Source organism: Poromitra crassiceps, assembly GCF_964638095.1.
Source record: "Poromitra crassiceps genome assembly, chromosome: 17".
In the NCBI taxonomy this organism is placed as follows: Eukaryota; Metazoa; Chordata; class Actinopteri; order Beryciformes; family Melamphaidae; genus Poromitra; species Poromitra crassiceps.
This window is the reverse complement of record NC_139635.1, coordinates 28,283,706-28,304,139: the sequence shown is the minus strand read 5'-3', so window position 1 is coordinate 28,304,139 and position 20,434 is coordinate 28,283,706. Positions and strand designations below refer to the sequence as shown.

Sequence of the window (20,434 nt, the reverse complement as noted above, 5' to 3'; positions counted from 1 at the left end):
TTCTAAGGTCAACAGCAATCATATCCTTGGTGTTTGTAATATTCAGGTGAAGGAAACTTAATGACTGATCACACCGTGACACAGTCATCCACCACAGGTCCCTGGTCTCGGTCCTGCCCCTGACCAATGCTAACAATAACAGTCATCAGCTAATTTAATGATGTGCCTGTTTTCAGAGTACTCCGACAATCATTAGTGTACATAGTGTAGCGAAGGGGAGACAAACAACAACCTTGAGGGGAACCAGTGGAAGAGTGCAGCCAATTAGAATATATGCAGCGCCAATTAGAATACGCACCATTGACCCTGACACATTGCAATCTGTTAGTTAAAAAGCCTGCTATCCAGCCATTAATGATAAGCTCAAGTGTAAAAAAAGAGAAGTTTCTCTGCAAGAAGATGCAGCTGAATCATGTTGAACACAGAGGGAAAGTCTGGCCGTGGGCATTAAGGGCTCTCAAGATGCTTAAGGTTAAGCAAGGTCACAGTGGCATCCTCCACCCCTCTGCCCACACTGACTGTAGGCAAAGTGTCAGCGGTCAGGCTGCCCCCTAGCTGCTGTAAGAGAAGATCACACTCTTAATGAACCTGTCTGTCTGTCTGTCTGTCCTGACATGTGCAGCGAGGAAGACGTTCCCCAAGAGGAAGCTGGATGACAGCATGAGCCCCAGGGACAGCCAGAAGGAGGAGGGCGAGGCCAAGGAGGCCCAGGGTCAACAAAACAAACGGCCCCGCGTGGAGAGCCCGGCAAGCAGCCCCGGTAAGGCTTCACCTATATATATATATGTATATATATATATATATATATATATATATATATATATATATATATATAAATAAATAAATAATACCAGTGAGGCACAACTCTGCTTCAAATGATGATCCCTTTAATTTAATCAATATTTTACCTTATTTATTCAGGGGGAGTCTCACTGAGAGCAATGCTCTTTTTACCACGTGCGCAGCGCAGCGCGTGGTCAAGACACGGCTCTTTAGTCATAGACACAGTCATTCAGTCACTCAGTCAGTCATAAGCCCTTTTCCCACATGCGCTTTGTACCGCAAAATGACCGGTACGTGGTCTAATGCCTGCATGTGAGAAAGGCGCCGTGCCGGTATAAGCGCGACCCCGTCGTCCCCGACATTTCACCAGTTTCGACCCAGTCAGAAGACCGGTATGCTCTTAAGGAGACGCAAGTGGAAACGGTTCCAGTCATTTTCCGCGACAGCGGTCCTTCAATCATGGGCGAGGAGTAGCCTACACACGTTGCTTAATGTTCCAGCGGGCATAATCTAATCATTCGCGCACATTAAAGCAAACTGGCGAAATGATCTTGTGATAGCCTAATAAGAGCAGTATGTCAGCTTGCTGATTTCCGAAGGCAACCCCGGACACATCAAACAAAGCCAGTCTGTAAAAAGTGCTTCAACGCAACGCAGGTGAACGGATAAACATCGAACCAGCAACTATTTCTCTCAGACACGGATCCCAACTTCTTCAAAGTGCATCAACTAATCATTCGCGCACATCAAAGCAAACTACTTCCACGGATTTCGCTTGTGCATTTGCTGTGTCATTCGCTGTGTCTGTCCGTGGCTGCTGCTCTCGAGCAGAGAGGGGAGGGGGAAATCGGCTGTGTTGATTACGCTGGCGGCTTGACGCTGCTCTTAAGTCAAACGAGTGTGATTTATTGTGTGACAACTGACAAGCGAACTTATTTCGAGTTTTGCCGACCCCCCAAATAAGCTCCCCCCTCCCCCCGCCCCCCCAACATACAGGAAAATTCGCTGATAGATTCCCACATGCGCGAGCCGAAGTGTGAAGGGAAATGTCCGATATTGACTTACAGGTAATTTTCCGGTACGCATGTGGGAAAAGGGCTAGGATGTCACGGAAAGAACGCTTATTTCGGGGGCGCTTGGTGAGATCCCTCTCCTTTCCCGACGGGGAGGTGTCATCATATCATATGTAGGAATCCTAACCGCTGGTAAGGCTATTTCCCCAGCCTTTCTGGGAATGTTTGGATAGTTTGGGGAAATATATTTGATAAGTTCCAGATCGCGAAAAGTTTGGAAATTGCACAATAAGTGAAAGTATGGAAGCATATTGTTGTTCAGTCATATGAATGCATATTCATGTAGCTCGCTCAACTGTTTTCTGTTTTCTGCCATGAAGAATCAGCTTCAATAATTACAGAGTGACATGGCCTAATTGACACTCATATCGCCTATCTTTGGTTGTTGCCAGTGCCACACACACACACACACACACACACACACACACACACACAACAAAATTCTCAGTTTCGGACTAGCAATTGAGCTGTGGGGGTGAAAAGTGTGATTTTTGAAGTAGAAACCGTAAGAACATGTCTGATAAAAGATGCATCAGTGAATTATTTAAGTCTCCTTCAGGGCAAAATTGAAAAGAACATTTTGGTTAGCTCGACTTGCAGAGAGTGTGTACAGTCAGCAACTTTTCTTCAACACACGCTAACAAATCAATACCCTCCTATTAACCTATGGTCAATTTAAAACCAAGATCACAAACCTCCCTGCCTCAATGTGTAACTAATGCTCTTAACAAATTTTATGTTCTGTTTAATTTGAACACTTAACGCTTAACTTGTCTGTGACTCAACATCAGTGTAAATTACCTCAATGCTTCTCGCCTTTAAATAAAGCGTTAAATTGAAATGATATGAAGATTAGTGATGTGATCTGCTGTGGTCACTCAGCACCTCTGCAATTCCACTGTGTAAGTTGTGTCTAGTCCGCCCGACACTTTGGCGAGTACATGACATGACCGTCCTCTTTATCTCTTCTCAAATGCAATGCTGGTAAAATTTCCAAACGTGACCGTGGCATTTTAGAATCCACCTGGGCATTTTGACTGAGATCGGGGCCAGACTGGAAATCAACCTTCTCATCCACCAGCCTGAGTATCACGACCTGAGCTCTATCTGCTGGCACTCGATGATACAAGCCTGTCAATAGGCTTCTCTCTCTTACTTGACTCTCTTGGGGCGATGAAGAAAACCTCAAAAAAAGCAAACAAAAGCGTCGAAAACTATCTTCAAACGCGGTCTCACAAAGCGATGGGTCGCCCTCTGTGGATAAACTGGCATTTATCTCTTCGATGACTCCGCTTCCTGTCTCTCTCCCCCTGTGTAGGGAACCCTGACGAACCCATGGAGGAGGGAGCCAAGGAAGAAAGGGACGAGAAAGCGGTGAGCGAAGCTGACGGACCGAAGGAGGTGGAGGAGAAGAAAGACGGCGGAGAGAAGGCCAAGGCGGAGGAGGAGCGGGTGGAGAAAGGCAAGAAAGCTGAGGGGGCGGAAAAGCAAAGTGAACCGGAGGAGGAGGAGGAGGAGGAGAAGAAGAAGAAGCTGGATGATGATGAGAAAGGGTCCGCCGTTGCCAAGGAGGAGGCGGTTGAAAAGGACACGCGAGCGGGAAGAGAGAGCCTGAAAAGTCAACCGGCGAAAGAGCAGAAAGATAAGCAGCCAGCCAAGAAAGTCCCCATCAGCAGTTTCTTTGGTGAGGAGGAATTTGCATAGCTCTGTGCTTGCACAAAAAACACGTGTGTCCGTAAATGTGCTCTGCTTTTATCAGTTAGGGATGACTGCAAAATGTCCATGCTCCACCCTCACCTCCGCTTTATTTTTTATTTTGATTCATCAGCTCCCAGGAAGGCCGCTGTGAAGATGGAGAAAGCAGAGGAGAAGCTCGACGGAGAGACAAAGACGAGTGCAGAGAAGGCCAAAAAAGGGGAGAAGACTGCAGCGGAGGAGAGCAAAGACAAGAAAGGGTAAGAGAGGCAACGTACAAGAGGAAGTTGGAAAGAGCTCGGGCTGGATGGGCCTGGTGCCAGAGCCCGTCTCTTTCTCTTTGCCCGCTTGGCTGCAGAGCGTCCCGTAACCAGAGGGTCACGGGTTCCATCTCTGCAGAGCGTCCCGTAACCAGAGGGTCACGGGTTCCATCTCTGCAGAGCGTCCCGTAACCAGAGGGTCACGGGTTCCACCTCTGCAGAGCGTCCCGTAACCAGAGGGTCACGGGTTCCACCTCTGCAGAGCGTCCCGTAACCAGAGGGTCACGGGTTCCATCTCTGCAGAGCGTCCCGTAACCAGAGAGCCACGGGTTCCATCTCTGCAGAGCGTCCCGTAACCAGAGGGTCACGGGTTCCACCTCTGCAGAGCGTCCCGTAACCAGAGGGTCACGGGTTCCATCTCTGCAGAGCGTCCCGTAACCAGAGGGTCACGGGTTCCATCTCTGCAGAGCGTCCCGTAACCAGAGGGTCACGGGTTCCATCTCTGCAGAGCGTCCCGTAACCAGAGGGTCACGGGTTCCATCTCTGCAGAGCGTCCCGTAACCAGAGGGTCACGGGTTCCATCTCTGCAGAGCGTCCCGTAACCAGAGGGTCACGGGTTCCATCTCTGCAGAGCGTCCCGTAACCAGAGGGTCACGGGTTCCATCTCTGCAGAGCGTCCCGTAACCAGAGGGTCACGGGTTCCATCTCTGCAGAGCGTCCCGTAACCAGAGGGTCACGGGTTCCATCTCTGCAGAGCGTCCCGTAACCAGAGGGTCACGGGTTCCATCTCTGCAGAGCGTCCCGTAACCAGAGAGTCTGACAACCCATTTGTCAGTTGATTATTATTATTATAGTTTCACACCAGTTATCTCAAAAGCAGTGTTATATTCACTACATGCAATTAAACTGATAGTAGCAGCAGTTAGGCTAATTCATTTTTCCCTTTCTTTTGTGTGTGTGCCATTTTGACGCTTTGTTAGCGACTTCAACTACCAATTATTTTTCGCCAGAAAGGAATTGCTCCCATCCTTTTTATTTTGGTATCTTTTAGTCGCTGTGTCTTTTGAGAGGGAGAGGAGAGACGAGGGGGACATTACACAAAAGAAAGTTAACATGCTTTGCACTTCTTACTCTGACCTAGATTGTATTATTCGGTCTGACTAGTTTCTTGCCGTGTGGGATTATAGACAAAGTTTAAATAAATGTTTTCTTCTGTCATTTTTTCAGCATCCTCATCAGTGGATCTTTTCTTTTTTGCAGCTGTGTGATTTTGTATTATATAACGTTGGCAAAGTAGATATGCTAATTTCTTACTAAACAGTTGGAAGTAGCCTGATATCAGACTGAATTGTCAACTCGTTACACTCCATTTCCATATTCTACCCCGACATCATCTCCACTCGATTCCATGAGGGAAATCCCCCCGGGGAATTGCGTTTCCCTAACCAATCACAAGAGACCAACGGATCCCCCTGAATCTAACGTTAGTTAATCCAGTCGGGAGAACGCAAAAAATAAATCTCCCCTTTGAATAATGATGTCCTCAAAGCAGAGTGCTGTTCAGATTTCAAAGTAATTGGGACTTTTAATCGATTTAAAACAGCCTTGATAGCAGCGTCTATGGCGGCCGCCATTGTTATTACTTCTCGGCACACTTGACAACGACGTTAGTCCCGCCCCTTGCTCTGTTTATTGACGCTGATTGGATAATCGTCAGTCCCCCTCGGTGCTCATTGGACAAGTCGTTCTTTCGACTGAGGAAATCGCTGTTGCGATGTCCCAATGCAGGACCAGAAGCAGCCAAAACTCAACTCGGTGGAGTGGGTGGTTTGGAAGGTCTGGAGTGGACCCAGGCAAAGTTTGAACTACTTTCTCTAAATAACTTCAGTTAACAAAAGTATTTCCCTTGAGGTTAACTTTGCTGTGGACTTCTTCCAACGTTCCAATGTGTCCTTTCAAAGTAGCTTCTCCAACGCTGCTTACACTTTGAAATGTCTCAATGTTGTCGTCTTGTCTTCTTCCACAGGGAGAAGTCTTCAGGACAGACGGACTACGACCCGTCCCGACCCAACTACCACCCTGTGGACCACGCCTGCTGGGGGCGGGGCCAGAAGTAAGCCCCACCCACCTTTCACTCAGCCTGTTCACCTCTCACCTCAGCCACAAATGTGATCCATGTCTATAAATACCTTGAACCGTGTTTCCCGCTGGTCGTGGCATTTCTGGAATATCATGGAATATTGCGAGGTGTATTCATTGAAATAGTGTATTCCAGATCCAGACAGGGAAAGCCAAGGAATGTGATACATTTTCTGGGGAAGATCCAGAAGTTTTGCAAATGGGTCTTTTTGCAGGAATATACCACAGTGTATTTTCCAACTTCACGCACTTATTTTACCAAATTGTGGTTGTCTGCTGTTTTTCTACTTTGTATGACCACTTCTCTTCAGCAAGCCCAACTGCAGTGGGAGACAGATGTTTTACTTTTTACCCTTTTTTGACTTTTTTTTTTTAGGAATACAATTCTCAGGGCAGGGTAGCAGTTGGAGTGTAAAGTAATTGGAAACTCTTTGAGTTTAGATCCAGGCTTTCCTCTAGGATATACTGTACATGGATATATTTTTTGCAGCGGGGGCAAAGGGTTCTGTCGTACCTGGATGGTGCTGCGCGCGTGCACCATCCAGGTACGACAGAACCCTTGGTTTCTCCTCTAAATATAGCTGAATCGCTTGGTTTGACCAAGTAAAACTATTTTTATAAGCATTTTACGAAATGTCTATGGGAAAATGTATGGCAGATGAAATGCAGTGTTTCCCCTACCATTGCCTTGGGGCACTCCTTTGTGAAGGACAATGCCTTATGGTACGCGTTTTACCGGGTGAGCCACCGGGACGTCCCAGAAAGCATGTCATGTTATCAAAGTAAACAAAATAAGAATAAAATAATTTAGTAGGCTTAGTAAATAAATTTTTGCTTGTATTTTCCATCATACAGTAGTTTTGTCACCCGACATGGGAGTAAACTGGGTTGGGGGGGGGGGGGGGGTTATTTCATTTTTAATTGAATGGTGTCATTAATAGCCAGTTATTATCTCCATTGTTCAGTCAACGAGGTTTTGTTTCGGGTTATTTCCCCACATCTCAATATAAGATACAGCAGGTCTTTCTCCCCCGGCATACCTGGAGATTCATTTGAAGGACTGCGATGTTCATAATGTTTACAAAGCATTTATTTTAAATCCCAGGGTGCACCGGAACATGTCTCAACAGAGAAATTCTCCTATGGTAATTTGAGGTCTGTGTGAAGCCGACTTACTGTATTTGCTTTCCTACCATATGGCGGGTAATAGTTGTCCGTTTGATATCTCTCTGTTCAAGTCATTGTAGGGACACAGGAATACTCGCTCCATCTGTTATCGGGCCGCTGCAGCTCTTGACCTTTGACCTCCTCGCTATCGACTGCATGTGATGTCGGCGAATGTCGGAATCGAAGCATGTTCTGCTGTTGCACTAATTGCTGCTGCTCGCTCTGGATAGCTGAGTGGGCCAAAATGTAAATGTGTCAGTGTCGATGTCTGGCCTAACTACATGCTCATCACCTCTCCAGAGTGCCGTACTTGGCTGTGGCTCGCACCTTTGAGAAGATCGAAGAGGATTCTGGCAGGTAAGAAGAGTTTTGTTCTTAATGAGGATATACAGACGACATAATATACCGTCTTCCCGCTTGGCATTTCTGGAATATCAAGGAATTTAGAAAGGTATATTCAATACTGGGGCAATTGAGAAATTTGATCAATTCTGGGGGGAAGTCAGGGGGTTTTACAAATAGGTCACTTAAAAGGAATACTTTTTTTTTCACCACAGCAAGCCCAACTGTATTGGAGCTACAGTCTGGTTAAGTTTTCTGCGCTAAAAAGCAACAAGGAAGGAATATAATTTTTAGGTCTTGAAAGCATACTGTCTTATTATGTTAGTTATGGAAAGTCATCAAAAAGTCATGGAATTTTGCATCAGGGTCACAATAAGAACCCAGATCACAAGTTTTAAATACGTTTTGGACTTGCCTGTCTGCTGATTCTCAAATTGAAAACACCTTTTTACAGACTGGCCGGGGGCCATTCTTGCAAAGTGACCGGGGCAAGTTAAACAAACATTAATAATAGATGTTCCCCACATGGACACATGATGAATCAGTGCTCCATACGCTTTGCCATAAACCCACATAGCATAAATCTGAACCACCAAGCAGAATGCAAACAAATACAGCAATAATCAGAGGAAGAAGTTCAATATAATTCAGTGTTTTGGAGGTACAATGAAAATCACCCACAGTGGCACAAAAGAACAATATCTTTGCAGGCAACCAACCAAACCAGATGGTATTCAAAAATTAAGATTTCAAAGTAAAAAAAACACCACTCTTCGGGGATTCAACAATAAATAAACAACAAAAGTTAGACATTCAGTTTGTTCACTTCAGTTCAGTTCTTGAATCTGTTCAGAGTAAACACTCTTCCCAAACAAATAAAAAAAGGGTCTCTGGCAATGATATCTGTTCAGTTTTTCCCCACGAGTAAATCCTCTTCCCAAACAAATCAATAGGCTAAAAGAGACGTTCCCAAACTTTTCACACCAAGTGCCACTATGTAGCAATCCAAAAAGTGTGCTCAATGGCTACAACCTGGCATTAGCCCTGGCAGTGCATTCCCACTGGAGCCACCCGTGCAAAAAATGTATGTGTGCAAGGTACTATAAGATGAATAAAAGCAGGCATTAAATGGTTGTCCAATCATTCTATATAATATCGTATCGTGGTGAAACATCGCTGATGTGGCGAAAGTGGCGTCGAGGTCTTAAAATATATTGAAAAGGCATTTAAAAAAGGTCTAAAAAGGTATTGAATTCCTGCATATACCCTGGTTGAGCTGGTCTCCCTTGTCTCAAAGCGTTCCCGATGTCACTCGTTCCCTAGGCTGAGGAACATCGAGACACTGTCCAACCTGCTCCGCTCCGTGCTGCTGCTCTCTCCAGGTAAATGGTGTTTTATCTCTCCCATAACGCGCGCTGATGTACCCACACTGCCGGCTGGCTGCCAGACCCACACCGCCGGCTGCCAGCCCCACACTGCCGGCTGGCTGCCAGCCTCACACCGCCGGCTGGCTGCCAGCCCCACACCGCCGGCTGGCTGCCAGCCCCACACCGCCGGCTGGCTGCCAGCCCCACACCGCCGGCTGGCTGCCAGCCTCACACCGCTGGCTGCCAGCCCCACACCGCCGGCTGGCTGCCAGCCTCACACCGCCGGCTGGCTGCCAGCCTCACACCGCCGGCTGGCTGCCAGCCCCACACCGCCGGCTGGCTGCCAGCCTCACACTGCCGGCTGGCTGCCAGCCTCACACCGCCGGCTGGCTGCCAGCCCCACACCGCCGGCTGGCTGCCAGCCTCACACCGCCGGCTGGCTGCCAGCCTCACACTGCCGGCTGGCTGCCAGCCCCACACCGCTGGCTGCCAGCCCCACACCGCCGGCTGGCTGCCAGCCCCACACCGCTGGCTGCCAGCCCCACACCGCCGGCTGGCTGCCAGCCCCACACCGCCGGCTGGCTGCCAGCCTCACACCGCCGGCTGGCTGCCAGCCTCACACCGCCGGCTGGCTGCCAGCCCCACACCGCTGGCTGCCAGCCTCACACTGCCGGCTGGCTGCCAGCCCCACACTGCAGGCTGGCTGCCAGCCTCACACCGCTGGCTGCCAGCCTCACACTGCAGGCTGGCTGCCAGCCCCACACTGCAGGCTGGCTGCCAGCCTCACACCGCTGGCTGCCAGCCTCACACTGCAGGCTGGCTGCCAGCCCCACACTGCAGGCTGGCTGCCAGCCTCACACCGCTGGCTGCCAGCCCCACACTGCAGGCTGGCTGCCAGCCCCACACCGCTGGCTGCCAGCCCCACACTGCAGGCTGGCTGCCAGCCCCTCTATCAAGGAGGTGATGATGAAGCCAGGCTGCACATAAAAGTGGGAAGATGAGTCAGTTCATTGATGTGTGTGTGTGTTTGTTGGTGTGCGATGTCTTGCCCTGCGAGTCTGTGTCTTCATATTGATGTGTTTTCTGGTAGTGTGTGTGTTTCTTTGTGTGTGTGTGTATATCTGCAGGCTTGTCTTTGTCGGGGTGTGTGTGTGTGTGAGTCAGACTCACTCGACTCTCTTTCCCTCTCTCTCACGCACGAGATGAGATGACACCGTCAATAACAGTCACGTTTTGGGTCTGAGCCCTGTAATGTATGAGCAGATTTACACTAGTTCTGAACTTAAGCTTGCCTTCGACGTGCCACATCGCTGATATATTGGGAAGTTGAACCCACTTCGGCGCCGTTCTTCTTTAGAAGAGCGAGCATCTCTTCGTAAGCGGTGAAGGGCTGCTCACTCTTTACGCTGCGGTAGGCTGCGTTAAAAAGCTTCTGCATCCGCTAAGTGGTTTCTACTTTTGTCCTGCGCATGTCGGCCTTTGCAGGGAATCGGCAGCAAACTACAAAACTTCTTGCTGTTTTCCACCCATGAGTATTGTTGCTTCCACAAAAGTCGAAAGCCCCTCTTTCGGAATATATTCATTTATTTTTTGTAGTAGAGGCGGCAGGCACAGCGTGCCCCACAATGCATTTCGGCGCCTTCCCCACATGTATCTCAGCGAATCACGATACATTTCATCGCTCACGTGTCTTAAAAATGATGACATCTTCTTCTCTATGTCGCAGACTCTGATTGGCCATCACTGGCCTGGCCGGGCAAGTGACTGGCCAATCAGCTTGGCATGCATAAACTTCTACTGGCCCCGTGCCATCCGTCGGACCCTGGTGTGTGTGTGTGTGTGTGTGTGTGTTGGTGTCTGCATCTGTGTCTGTCTTTGTGTTTTTCTGTTTGTGTTTATTTGTGTCTGTCGGGGTTCCCAAAGGTACTTGAAATCCTTCAAAGTTTGTGAATTTGAGAGAGAAAAATGTGGGCCTTGAAAATTTAGTGATAATCTCAAAGATTAATTTAAATAAATGTCTGTTAAGTCACTAGCTATCACCATCTGAGTTACATTTAGCTCCATACAGTATATATTTAAACATTGGACATAATCTTCATCAGTTCGTCTCTGTACACCACCACAATGGACTTGAAATTAAACAATCAAGATGTGCTTTCATTGCAGAATTCCATCTTTAATTTGAGTGTATTTATATCTAAATCAGGTGAACAGTGTAGGAACTACATTACATATTAAGGGAATCAAATTTAATTTTAAGGGACCAAAAGTAATTGGACAAACGAACACAATCGTCCAATGAGTTCTGAAATATTTGGTTGAATACGAGCCGATAATATTGCCAGAAACACATCAGAATTCATCCTGCTGCTGTTGTCAGTAGTCACATCATCATTAAATGCAAGGGAATCAGTTCTATAAACAGTCATACATGCCCACGCGTGGACATGTATGACTGTCAGTTCCATTTCAATCTCCATTGACAGCTATACATGCCCACGCGTGGGCATATATAGCTGTCAATGGAACTCGTTCACTTGTATTTATTGATGATGCAACTGCTGACAACAGCAGCAGAATACATTCTGAAGTGTTTCGGACAATATTATCTGCTCCTATTCAGTCAAATGCTTCAGAACCCATTGGACAATTGCATGATTATGTTAGTTTGTCCAATTACTTTTGGTCCCTAAAAAAAAGGGGGGGGGGGGCACATGTAGAAACTGTTGTAAGTCCTACACTGTTAACATGATTTGGATGTAAAAACCCTCAAATTAAATGAAAGTCTGCACTTAAAGCACATCTTGATTGTTTCATGTCAAGTCCATTGTGGTGGTGTACAGAGCCAGAATTATGAAAATTGTGTCGATGTCCAAATATTTATGGGCCTGACTTAACACAATGGTGATTGAGCCTTGATAGAAGCCTTTGCATTTTCAGTGTTGCAGCATTTATGAACTTGGTGTCTGTGTGGTGACACAGGGTGGGCGGAGCTAACACAACAGACTCACTCTGTAGGTTACTGACAACTCTTGTGTGAAGCTACCTTTTTCCCGGTCTCTGCTAGCATTGCAGGTCCTTAATATGGCCGAACAAATTGACTAACGTCACATTATACCACACTGTTCGGATCTCACCTGCAATTACCGCTCATCACCATAGGTGTCGCCAAAATAAATTGAACGAAACTGAAATCTTTGAGATGATCACTTTGACGTTAGTAAATGGGTTTACGCTGAGAAGTGCGAACACATTCAAGCCTCTCTCCCTTTTTATTTGTGGTCTGTGAGCTTCTGCAAAGCCTGCTGGTTCTCATTAGAAACCTTCTCAGTGTTGAAACGGTCATTAACCTTGAGCCGAGTCGTGCCTGGAAACTCCTCGAAAAGTCCTTGAATTTGATGTTTAGAAAGTTGCGGGAACCCTGCACACATCTGTGTCGTGTGGATTCATGTCTGCATTTGCGTGCGTGTTTCCCCCCCCCCTCCAGACGACTTGCTGTGCTGTGTGTACCTGTGTCTGAACCAGCTGGGTCCGGCCTACCTGGGGATGGAGCTGGGCGTGGGAGATACGGTGCTGATGAAAGCTGTTGCCCAAGCAACCGGTAATGGATACACACGGAGACACAGACACACACACACTCACTTTCTCACTCACACACACTCTCACAGACAGACACACACACACACACACTCACATTATTTTGCAGCCAAACACTTGCTCTCCCACATTCCCAGCTTCATTGGCAAGCCGTCCCTTCTCTGCTCATCAGCCGGTGAGTGGCTGCTATTTACCGCCTCTGTCTCGTTGCCAGGGCGACAATTGGAGAAAATCAAGGCGGAGGCGCAGGAGAAAGGGGATCTGGGCCTGGTGGCCGAGAGCTCCCGTAGCAACCAGCGCACGATGTTCCAGCCGGCCAGCCTGACAGCAGGGGGCGTGTTCCGCAAATTGAAGGAAATTGCCAGCATGAGTGGTCACTCGGTGAGCCACACAATACCATTTTCATTACGAGGAAAATGGACCTGGGCAAAATAATGTTTTCTCTCAATTTGTCTGTTTAAAATGGGGGAGGGGGAGGAGGGGGGGGGGGGGGAGATAATGTTCATGTGTGTTTTCAAAAGGTAATTCTTCGTTTATTTGTTTACTGCGGAGGGAAGATTGTATGGTACGTTTTTCTAACCTTTTGATGAAGTCGTCAGCTGGCTGCCATGTCTGGAGAAAATTATTTTCCTTTTGCTGCTGTGTGGTTTATCTTTTTTCCCTTCGCCGTGGGTTGAACATGGAGTTGTGTGACCTCCCTCTCTCTCTCTCTGCCTTCTGTCTCTTCCTCGCTCGTCCTCTGGTGAATCTCAATTTCCTCTCGGCCGCCCCAGGCCATGAATAAGAAAATCGACATCATCAAAGGCCTCTTTGTGGCATGCCGCTTCTCCGAGGCCCGCTACATAGTCAGGTAAAAACACACACACACACACACACACACACACACACAAATCTGCATGTCTACACACGCGCGCACACACACACACACACACACACACACACACACACACACACACACACACACACACACACACACACACACACACAAATAAATCTGCATGTCTATACACACACAGACATATCGCAAACGTCTTTCTATTTGCAGGTCTGTTTGCCTATTCGAGCGTACAGCTATCAGGCGCTCTTTGGGCGTGAACGTTGACTCCTATTGTGGTTTTGATTGACAGGTCCCTGGCGGGGAAGCTGAGGATCGGCTTGGCGGAGCAGAGTGTCCTGGCAGCGCTGAGCCAGGCCATCTGTCTGACCCCGCCCGGACAAGGTAGCCTGGCCGGGACATTAAAGTCGTCGCACCCCCACGCAGAGCTGGGGGTTTCGCTCTGTTCGCCTCTTGAAATTGGGTTTTGATTTTTTTTTTTTTTTTTCTCCTCTCTCTCTGGTTGAGTGATTGAGAAATACCAATACACAGGATCTGATGGTGTTATGCTGTTTAAATACAGTAGAAACCTGGCTGTTAGATGAAAGGGGGAGTAAAGTGTGAGAGCAGAGAATAATACTTGTATTGATTGTTGATCACTTGGAGCTAATCTGTAAAGCCCTCTGAGACATGCATGTGATACAGGGCTATAGAAATAAACAAACTTGACATTTGTAGAGCAGTTGCGAAAGCAGTGTTACAAAGCACGTCCAAACCTGTGCGTGTGTCCAGGTGAAGGGTGGGGATGGGATTTGAACCCCTCCTCCCCCTCCCCCTGAAAAGGGCAAAAATAACTAGAACAGCGGTGACGAGGTATGATGCCATTGAGCGTCTAAATCCTCACCTTACCAGTGTTTTGTTGAATTTGTTCCACAACACCTCCAGGAGGCGTCCGCCCCCTCGCCCTCCGCCATCGCTGCTCGCTGTCTGTCAGCACCGAGCAGACCCATAATGCATTCCTCACTCATTAGTATTCGTGGCTTATTGGCAATTCTCGCTATGCTTTAATAAGAGTCAGTTACACCAGAGGCTTGGCGGGGAAATTTGCATTGATCTGTGGTCTGGTCTGAAAATGTTTTTTTCAACGGTTTCTTTCTTTCTTTCTTTATTTAACCGCTATTTAATCAGGCACGTCAAATAAGAGCACGTTGGTTTTAGGGCTGAAATTGATCATTAGATTTCATCATCATTAATATTTCTAATATTTCCTTTTATTTTAGCACAATATTCACTAATCGTCCAGCATTTAATGTGGTCATGATTATTAGTCTTGATCTGGGGAACAAAATCATTTACAGTAATTGCCCTTCTTGCATGTCTTTGTTTGCAACATCTTTATACTATTTTCAACCACAGTGGAAATTAAAAAATGAAATGAAACATTCCACTGTGTCTAAATTCAACAATTATTCATTGTCTGAAATGGAAATTAAAACTGAGATAGTGTAGCTCTACTGTATACAATTAATAATTGCGCAGCTCTGCAATTCTTTTATATCTCATGGTCTTTCTACTAGTGCCTTTGAACCTTCATCCAGCAAATGTTGTGTCGTACGAACGTTCAAACAGACAGAACTGTGTGAGATTAATCCCCCTACCGCCCTCCCCCCTACACACACACACTGTAGATTTCCCCCCCGCTGTGATCGACGCGGGGAAGGGGATGAGTGCCGAGAGCAAGAAGGCGTGGATAGACGAGAAGAGCCTGATTCTCAAACAGACGTACTGGTAAGACACGCCTAGACACGCCCCCTCCCTTCACTTTGCAGTAGTCGCTCAGCGGCACCGCCACAACACTCTATCTATCCCCCTTAAGCCCTCTGCCTCATTCCCAGAGTCACTCATTCTGTTGACTTTAATTTTGGATCATATTGATTTCTTTGTTCTTCCCCCCAACCCACCCCCGCTCTGCCATCCAGCGAGATGCCCAATTACGATGTCATCATCCCGGTTCTGCTGAAGGAGGGCATAGACCAGCTACCCAATCACTGCAAGCTCACCCCAGGTAAACCGGCCAATCGGGAGGCGCGGAAATGCTGTGCGATTTTTATAGCGGTGATTGGCCCCCGTGTTTATTGATCCGTTCAGTGGGAGGCTGAGTCAGTTAACTTGAGTCGGATCATTTATCACCTAAAAGATACAAGGTCCTGCTAAAACTTGGGATTTAGCGGCCAATTACGCCGTTGTCAAGCTATTTGTGATAAGGTCCCTTGGTACCACGTTAGGAAATTAATAGCAGTCACCATCTGAATTGTAGTGAGTTTTGGCCGGTCCGTTAGATGAGTCTACCTTCTGTCTTGGCAGATCCACAATTATTATTCCGAGGGCCTGTTCTATTCTAAGAGAGAGATAAAGTGAAAGTGGCTGATGTGGCCCGGGGACAAAAGCGTTACACTCCTGCCATGATTGGCACTATGCTCTGTAATCACAATTAGAGGCTTTTTTTATTGGGATGTTTCATTCTTTAACCTCCGTGCTACTTTTGAAGCTTAACTTAGCGGCGCGCCCAGAGGGGGAACCGAGTTAGACAACTCTCAAATTGGGGCCAGATGAGAGCGTGAATCAGATGATTTGAACGACAGGGGTTGTCACGGAAACAGTGATGCTGTTGTGTCATGTGGGAATGCGTCATCTCACAGCTCAACTGACCGTCAACTGAAGAAAACCTCTCCTCGGGTCAACTTACAATTCATTTCCTAAAGAGCCCCTAAAGTCATGTTTCAAGATGTATATAAAATACTCTACTTCGAATGATAATTTGTGTCCGATGGTTTTCCCCCCAAAAAAGTTAAATTATCTTGTTCTTAAAATGACTTCCCCTCCTTCTCCCTCATTTAAAAATCCAAAGCAACCAATCAGGGTGATCTAGAACCTAACTAGTCACAGCATACAATACAGGCTTTCAACACGTTCTCACTCTCAACTCGTGACAAAGTGACGACAAGAAGGGCTCCTGACCGATCTGCACTATAATGACGAGTTGGGAGTGAGAATGTGTTGGCCCTTTAAATGCTGAATACTGGACAGGGATTGGCTCCAGGATTCGTGATGTCACGAATCATGCTTGTTGAAAACGGCCTTTTCAGTGAGCTCAGAGACGTTTCCACTTTCAGCAGACGATTGTGAAAACAGTCTTCTAGTGTCAAACTGTGCACAGACATCATTCTGCACAGTGAAGCTCAGACATCCAACTGAAGCAAGAAGAACAACTGATTTTTGACTTTTAGTCCAGTAAAAATGTCACTTTACCTCACACTAATTGCAACAAAACCAAACTCAACTGATTTTGTATCCTCAATATGTCCTCAATGAAGGAAAAAAAGTGTTAAGGAAATGTATGAAGGGAAAATTTTGAAAATTACCTATATGATGCTACCAAAAACGATTTTTTTATTTATTTTTTAACATTTATTTTCATTTTTATTTTTATTTTTTTTATTTTCTCCTTGAAGCAAAAAACACATACAGGATATAAGTGATGAGATTTATGGCACATTAAAAAAAAAAAAAAAAAGGCTTCCATAGGCTACCATCATATTTAGGTCATTTTCAAAACTTTCCCTTCATACATTTCCTTAACACTTTTTTTCCTTCATTGAGGACATATTGAGGATACAAAATCAGTTGAGTTTGGTTTTGTTGCAATTAGTGTGAGGTTGACCCACATATTTGCGTAAAATGCCTGGACTATTTAGGGGGTAGTTAACTATGTATGATCGATGCATGAAAACTGCATGACTGCCTCTGTGTTGGTGGCGTTGGTGTCCTGACCTGGGTTCTCATCTTTTCCCAGGTGTCCCTCTGAGACCCATGTTGGCCCATCCCACCAAGGGCGTTGGCGAGGTGATGAAGAGATTCGACGAGGCGGCGTTCACCTGCGAGTACAAATATGACGGCGAGCGGGCGCAGGTGTGTGTGTGTGTGTGTGTGACTCGTGAGTGAGTAGGCGTGCGTATGCCCTCTTTTCGATGGAGTGCAATTGTTTGATTTTCCCGAGTTTGGCACTGAGCCATATGCCTGCTGAATTCTGTATGCATGCATATACCTTTTGGCTGTGTTCTTTGTGTATGTGACTGTGAGGTATGGCTGTTGTGTTGTGTATGTGACTGTGAGGTATGGCTGCTGTGTGGGTTTTTGTGTTTTTGTTTAGTTTTTTTGCTCACTCGTGTTTGTCCTCTTGAATTTGTGTGGGTGTGCAGTGTTGCACGTGCTGTTTCTTTACCCTGTCTGCACAGTGTGTGTGCGCCTATTCTTTCAAGATAAACGGTAGAGCCGCTTTTGCCCTAGGCCTGCAGGTAGAGCGAGCTACCTCTCCCATTGGGGATGAGAGAGAGAGCGAGATGGGGGGAGGGAGGGCGAGAGAGAGGTCGAGAGACTGCAGTGGGAAGAGGGAAATTTAGAGAGAGACACAGCAAGAGATGGTAACGTAAACCCCTCTAGCAGTCATTTTGGACAGTCATGCCAATAAAGTGTCTTTGAACTGAGTTGAATTGAGAGGGCGAGACATGCAGAGAGAGGGAACGTACGTGACGCAGGGAGAGAGAGAGCACATGACATGGAGACACAGGGAGAGAGCGAGCACCATGAAGTCCTCTCTCTCTCTCGCTCTCTCTCCCCTTCTCTCCACACTGCAGTGGACATTACCTTAAACATCCAGCAGAGGGACTCACGGTACACTGCTCAATTAAGCACTCCCTGTGTGTGTGTGTGTGTGTGTGTGTGTGTGTGCGTGTGTGTGTGTGTGCTTGTGTGTAAGCATTCAGTGGACAAGGAAAGGTGTGTGTGTGGTTGTTTGGATTTGACGGATAACCTTACACAAGCCTGCGTGTGTGTGTGTGTGTGCATGGATTTGATGATGTGTGCATGTGAGCGTGCACGTGAGTGAGCGTGCACGTGCCTCCACTGAATTCATACACACATCGTCTGTGTCTGGCTGTGCTCCATAATTAGATTCCAATTGTTAACCTTCAAAACATAAGAAACCCACACAGGGCACCGAGGGCAGCCCTCAAACTACGATTTTCCTGCTGCACTAGTGGTCGTTAGTTCAAGCCATTTGTCGACTAATCGTCGCACGTTTATGATATTAATGTAATTATTAAAATATATATATTGTCTGTCTGTGACACCACGCTAGAGCCCTGCATGGGTGGGTGGGGTGTCCAGTTTATATACCCGTGTATAGACCCGTTAATACAAGACTCCAGACCTGATCCGGCGTCACCCATGTTTAAGCGCACAGGCAGGCTACATACACAGTCAGGCAGAAAGGATTATTAGATGCTGAGAGGCTAAGTAAGGCTAACGCTATCTGTCCTACTCGTTGGCTCCAATCAAACACCTGGACTCCGCAGCCGAGTTGGGAATGTTTATTTTGTGCAGTCTGTAGCATCAAACAATACAGTATGCCTACTTGAAACAATGGCAGCAATTCAGAAACAAAGTTTAAACATGCGATCAACAGGAAATAAGGACTCTCCCCTCTGCCTACCAGGCTGACTGTCTTTTCCGCATTCTGCTTGCTACCAACATTCACACACCCCTTACTTACGTCATGCCCAAAATGACCGTGACTGTGAAGCACTGTGCACAGCACAAAAAAACAACATGAGTTTGAGTTTGAGTTTGAGTTTAATCATTCTGACTTGCAATACATGATTGAATTATGCAGAATGTACACTCGAAAAAACAACAAAAAAATACACATACATTATGCATTGTTAAAACAGACCCCAACATCAAAAATACAATCAACGCTACAGCCCATTAAAAAGCCTGACGCCACAGGAGATGGTGGAGTTTCTCAGTCTATTTGTTCTGGTTTTTGGCAAAGACAACTGATTGCCTCTGTGTAGAACACGGCCAGTCCTTTCTTCCTTACTAGGAGGGAGGATGTGGTGGAGCGGGTGGTTAGGCTGGTGTATGTCCTGAATCAGCTTCACAGTGGCCATAAACTTGAGTTTGATTTTAGATCCTTTTTTTTCTGCCAATAACTGACCAACGAAAAGTTGGCCGACGAAGACGCTTCTCGTCGACTATTAGGGCGTTATTATTGACATCTTCCAAGCTTCATCCTAAAATCGGAGGTCTCAGTTACAGCATGCTCATTGACCAAACCACTTAATGATCCTTTTTGTTGTTGTTGTTGTTTTTGTTGTTACACTTAAACAGATCCACATCCTGGAGAGCGGCGAGGTGCGAATATTCAGCCGCAACCAAGAAGACAACACCAGCAAATACCCTGATATCATCTCTCGCATCCCCAAGGTAAAGCACGGCAGCACACGCAGCGCTCAGGCTCGTCTCCAGGGGGAGAGGGAGCCACTTTCAATACCGCCGATTGTCAAATGGCATGCATAACAACTTCACCCATTTATCTCTCTCGCTCTCTCTCTCTCTGTCTCCCTCTGTGTGTCTCTCTCTGTCTCTCTCTCTGTCTCCCTCTCTGTGTGTGTCTCTCTCTCTCTCTCTCTCTCTCTGTGTGTCTCCCTCTGTGTGTCTCTCTCTCTCTCTCTCTCTCTCTCTGTGTCTCCCTCTGTGTGTGTCTCTCTCTCTCTCTCACCCTCTCTGTCTCACCCTCTCTGTCTCACCCTTACCTATCAGCCTTTTCTCTCTCTTTTTATTTGGTGCTGTGTCCAACTATCTCATTGGTTCTGTCTGCTTTTCCCGTGCCGCCACATCTCCTCTCTCTCTCTCTACCTCTGTATCTGTCTGACTTCCCCTCTTCAAGGTTTATTTGTGTCTCTGTTATTAAATCGTTTAGGCTTTTCCCTGCCCATGCCGGCATTTCTTGGATGTCATTGAGTGAGTGCGTTTTACATGCACACAATAATCCGATAACCGGGAATAATCAGGTGATGGCAATAATCTGATTGACGTGTTTACATGCACTTTACTGTAAGTAGCGGGAACGCGCCTCAAAGTGTGAGTGTGGACATTGAGATGGGGCCATACACTGAATAAAACACAAGAGTCAGCAAAAAGCTAGGTGTCTTTATCGGATTTCTCATAATCCGATAAGTGCCTTTATCCGATAACGCATATCGGAAAGACTATGCTGTTTACACGACCACTTGAATAATATGGTAACTCCAGAAATCAGGTAATGATCGGTTTATTAGTGTGCATGGAAACACA

The 20,434-nt window shown here is 46.7% G+C and overlaps 1 protein-coding gene across 1 annotated transcript in view; it reads left to right on the top strand.

The window, feature by feature from the left end:
* lig1 (ligase I, DNA, ATP-dependent) overlaps positions 1-20,434 on the top strand; it is an 80,814-nt gene that overhangs the window by 21,366 nt on the left and 39,014 nt on the right. Inside the window, exons 7-20 of the mRNA XM_083653397.1 lie at positions 623-760; positions 3,175-3,540; positions 3,685-3,811; positions 5,838-5,924; positions 7,418-7,474; positions 8,783-8,841; positions 12,314-12,427; positions 12,638-12,804; positions 13,197-13,273; positions 13,551-13,642; positions 14,926-15,025; positions 15,217-15,302; positions 17,091-17,206; positions 19,469-19,564. Of these exons, the coding sequence (XP_083509523.1) occupies positions 623-760; positions 3,175-3,540; positions 3,685-3,811; positions 5,838-5,924; positions 7,418-7,474; positions 8,783-8,841; positions 12,314-12,427; positions 12,638-12,804; positions 13,197-13,273; positions 13,551-13,642; positions 14,926-15,025; positions 15,217-15,302; positions 17,091-17,206; positions 19,469-19,564 (1,682 nt within the window). The remainder of the gene's footprint in view (positions 1-622; positions 761-3,174; positions 3,541-3,684; positions 3,812-5,837; positions 5,925-7,417; positions 7,475-8,782; positions 8,842-12,313; positions 12,428-12,637; positions 12,805-13,196; positions 13,274-13,550; positions 13,643-14,925; positions 15,026-15,216; positions 15,303-17,090; positions 17,207-19,468; positions 19,565-20,434) is intronic.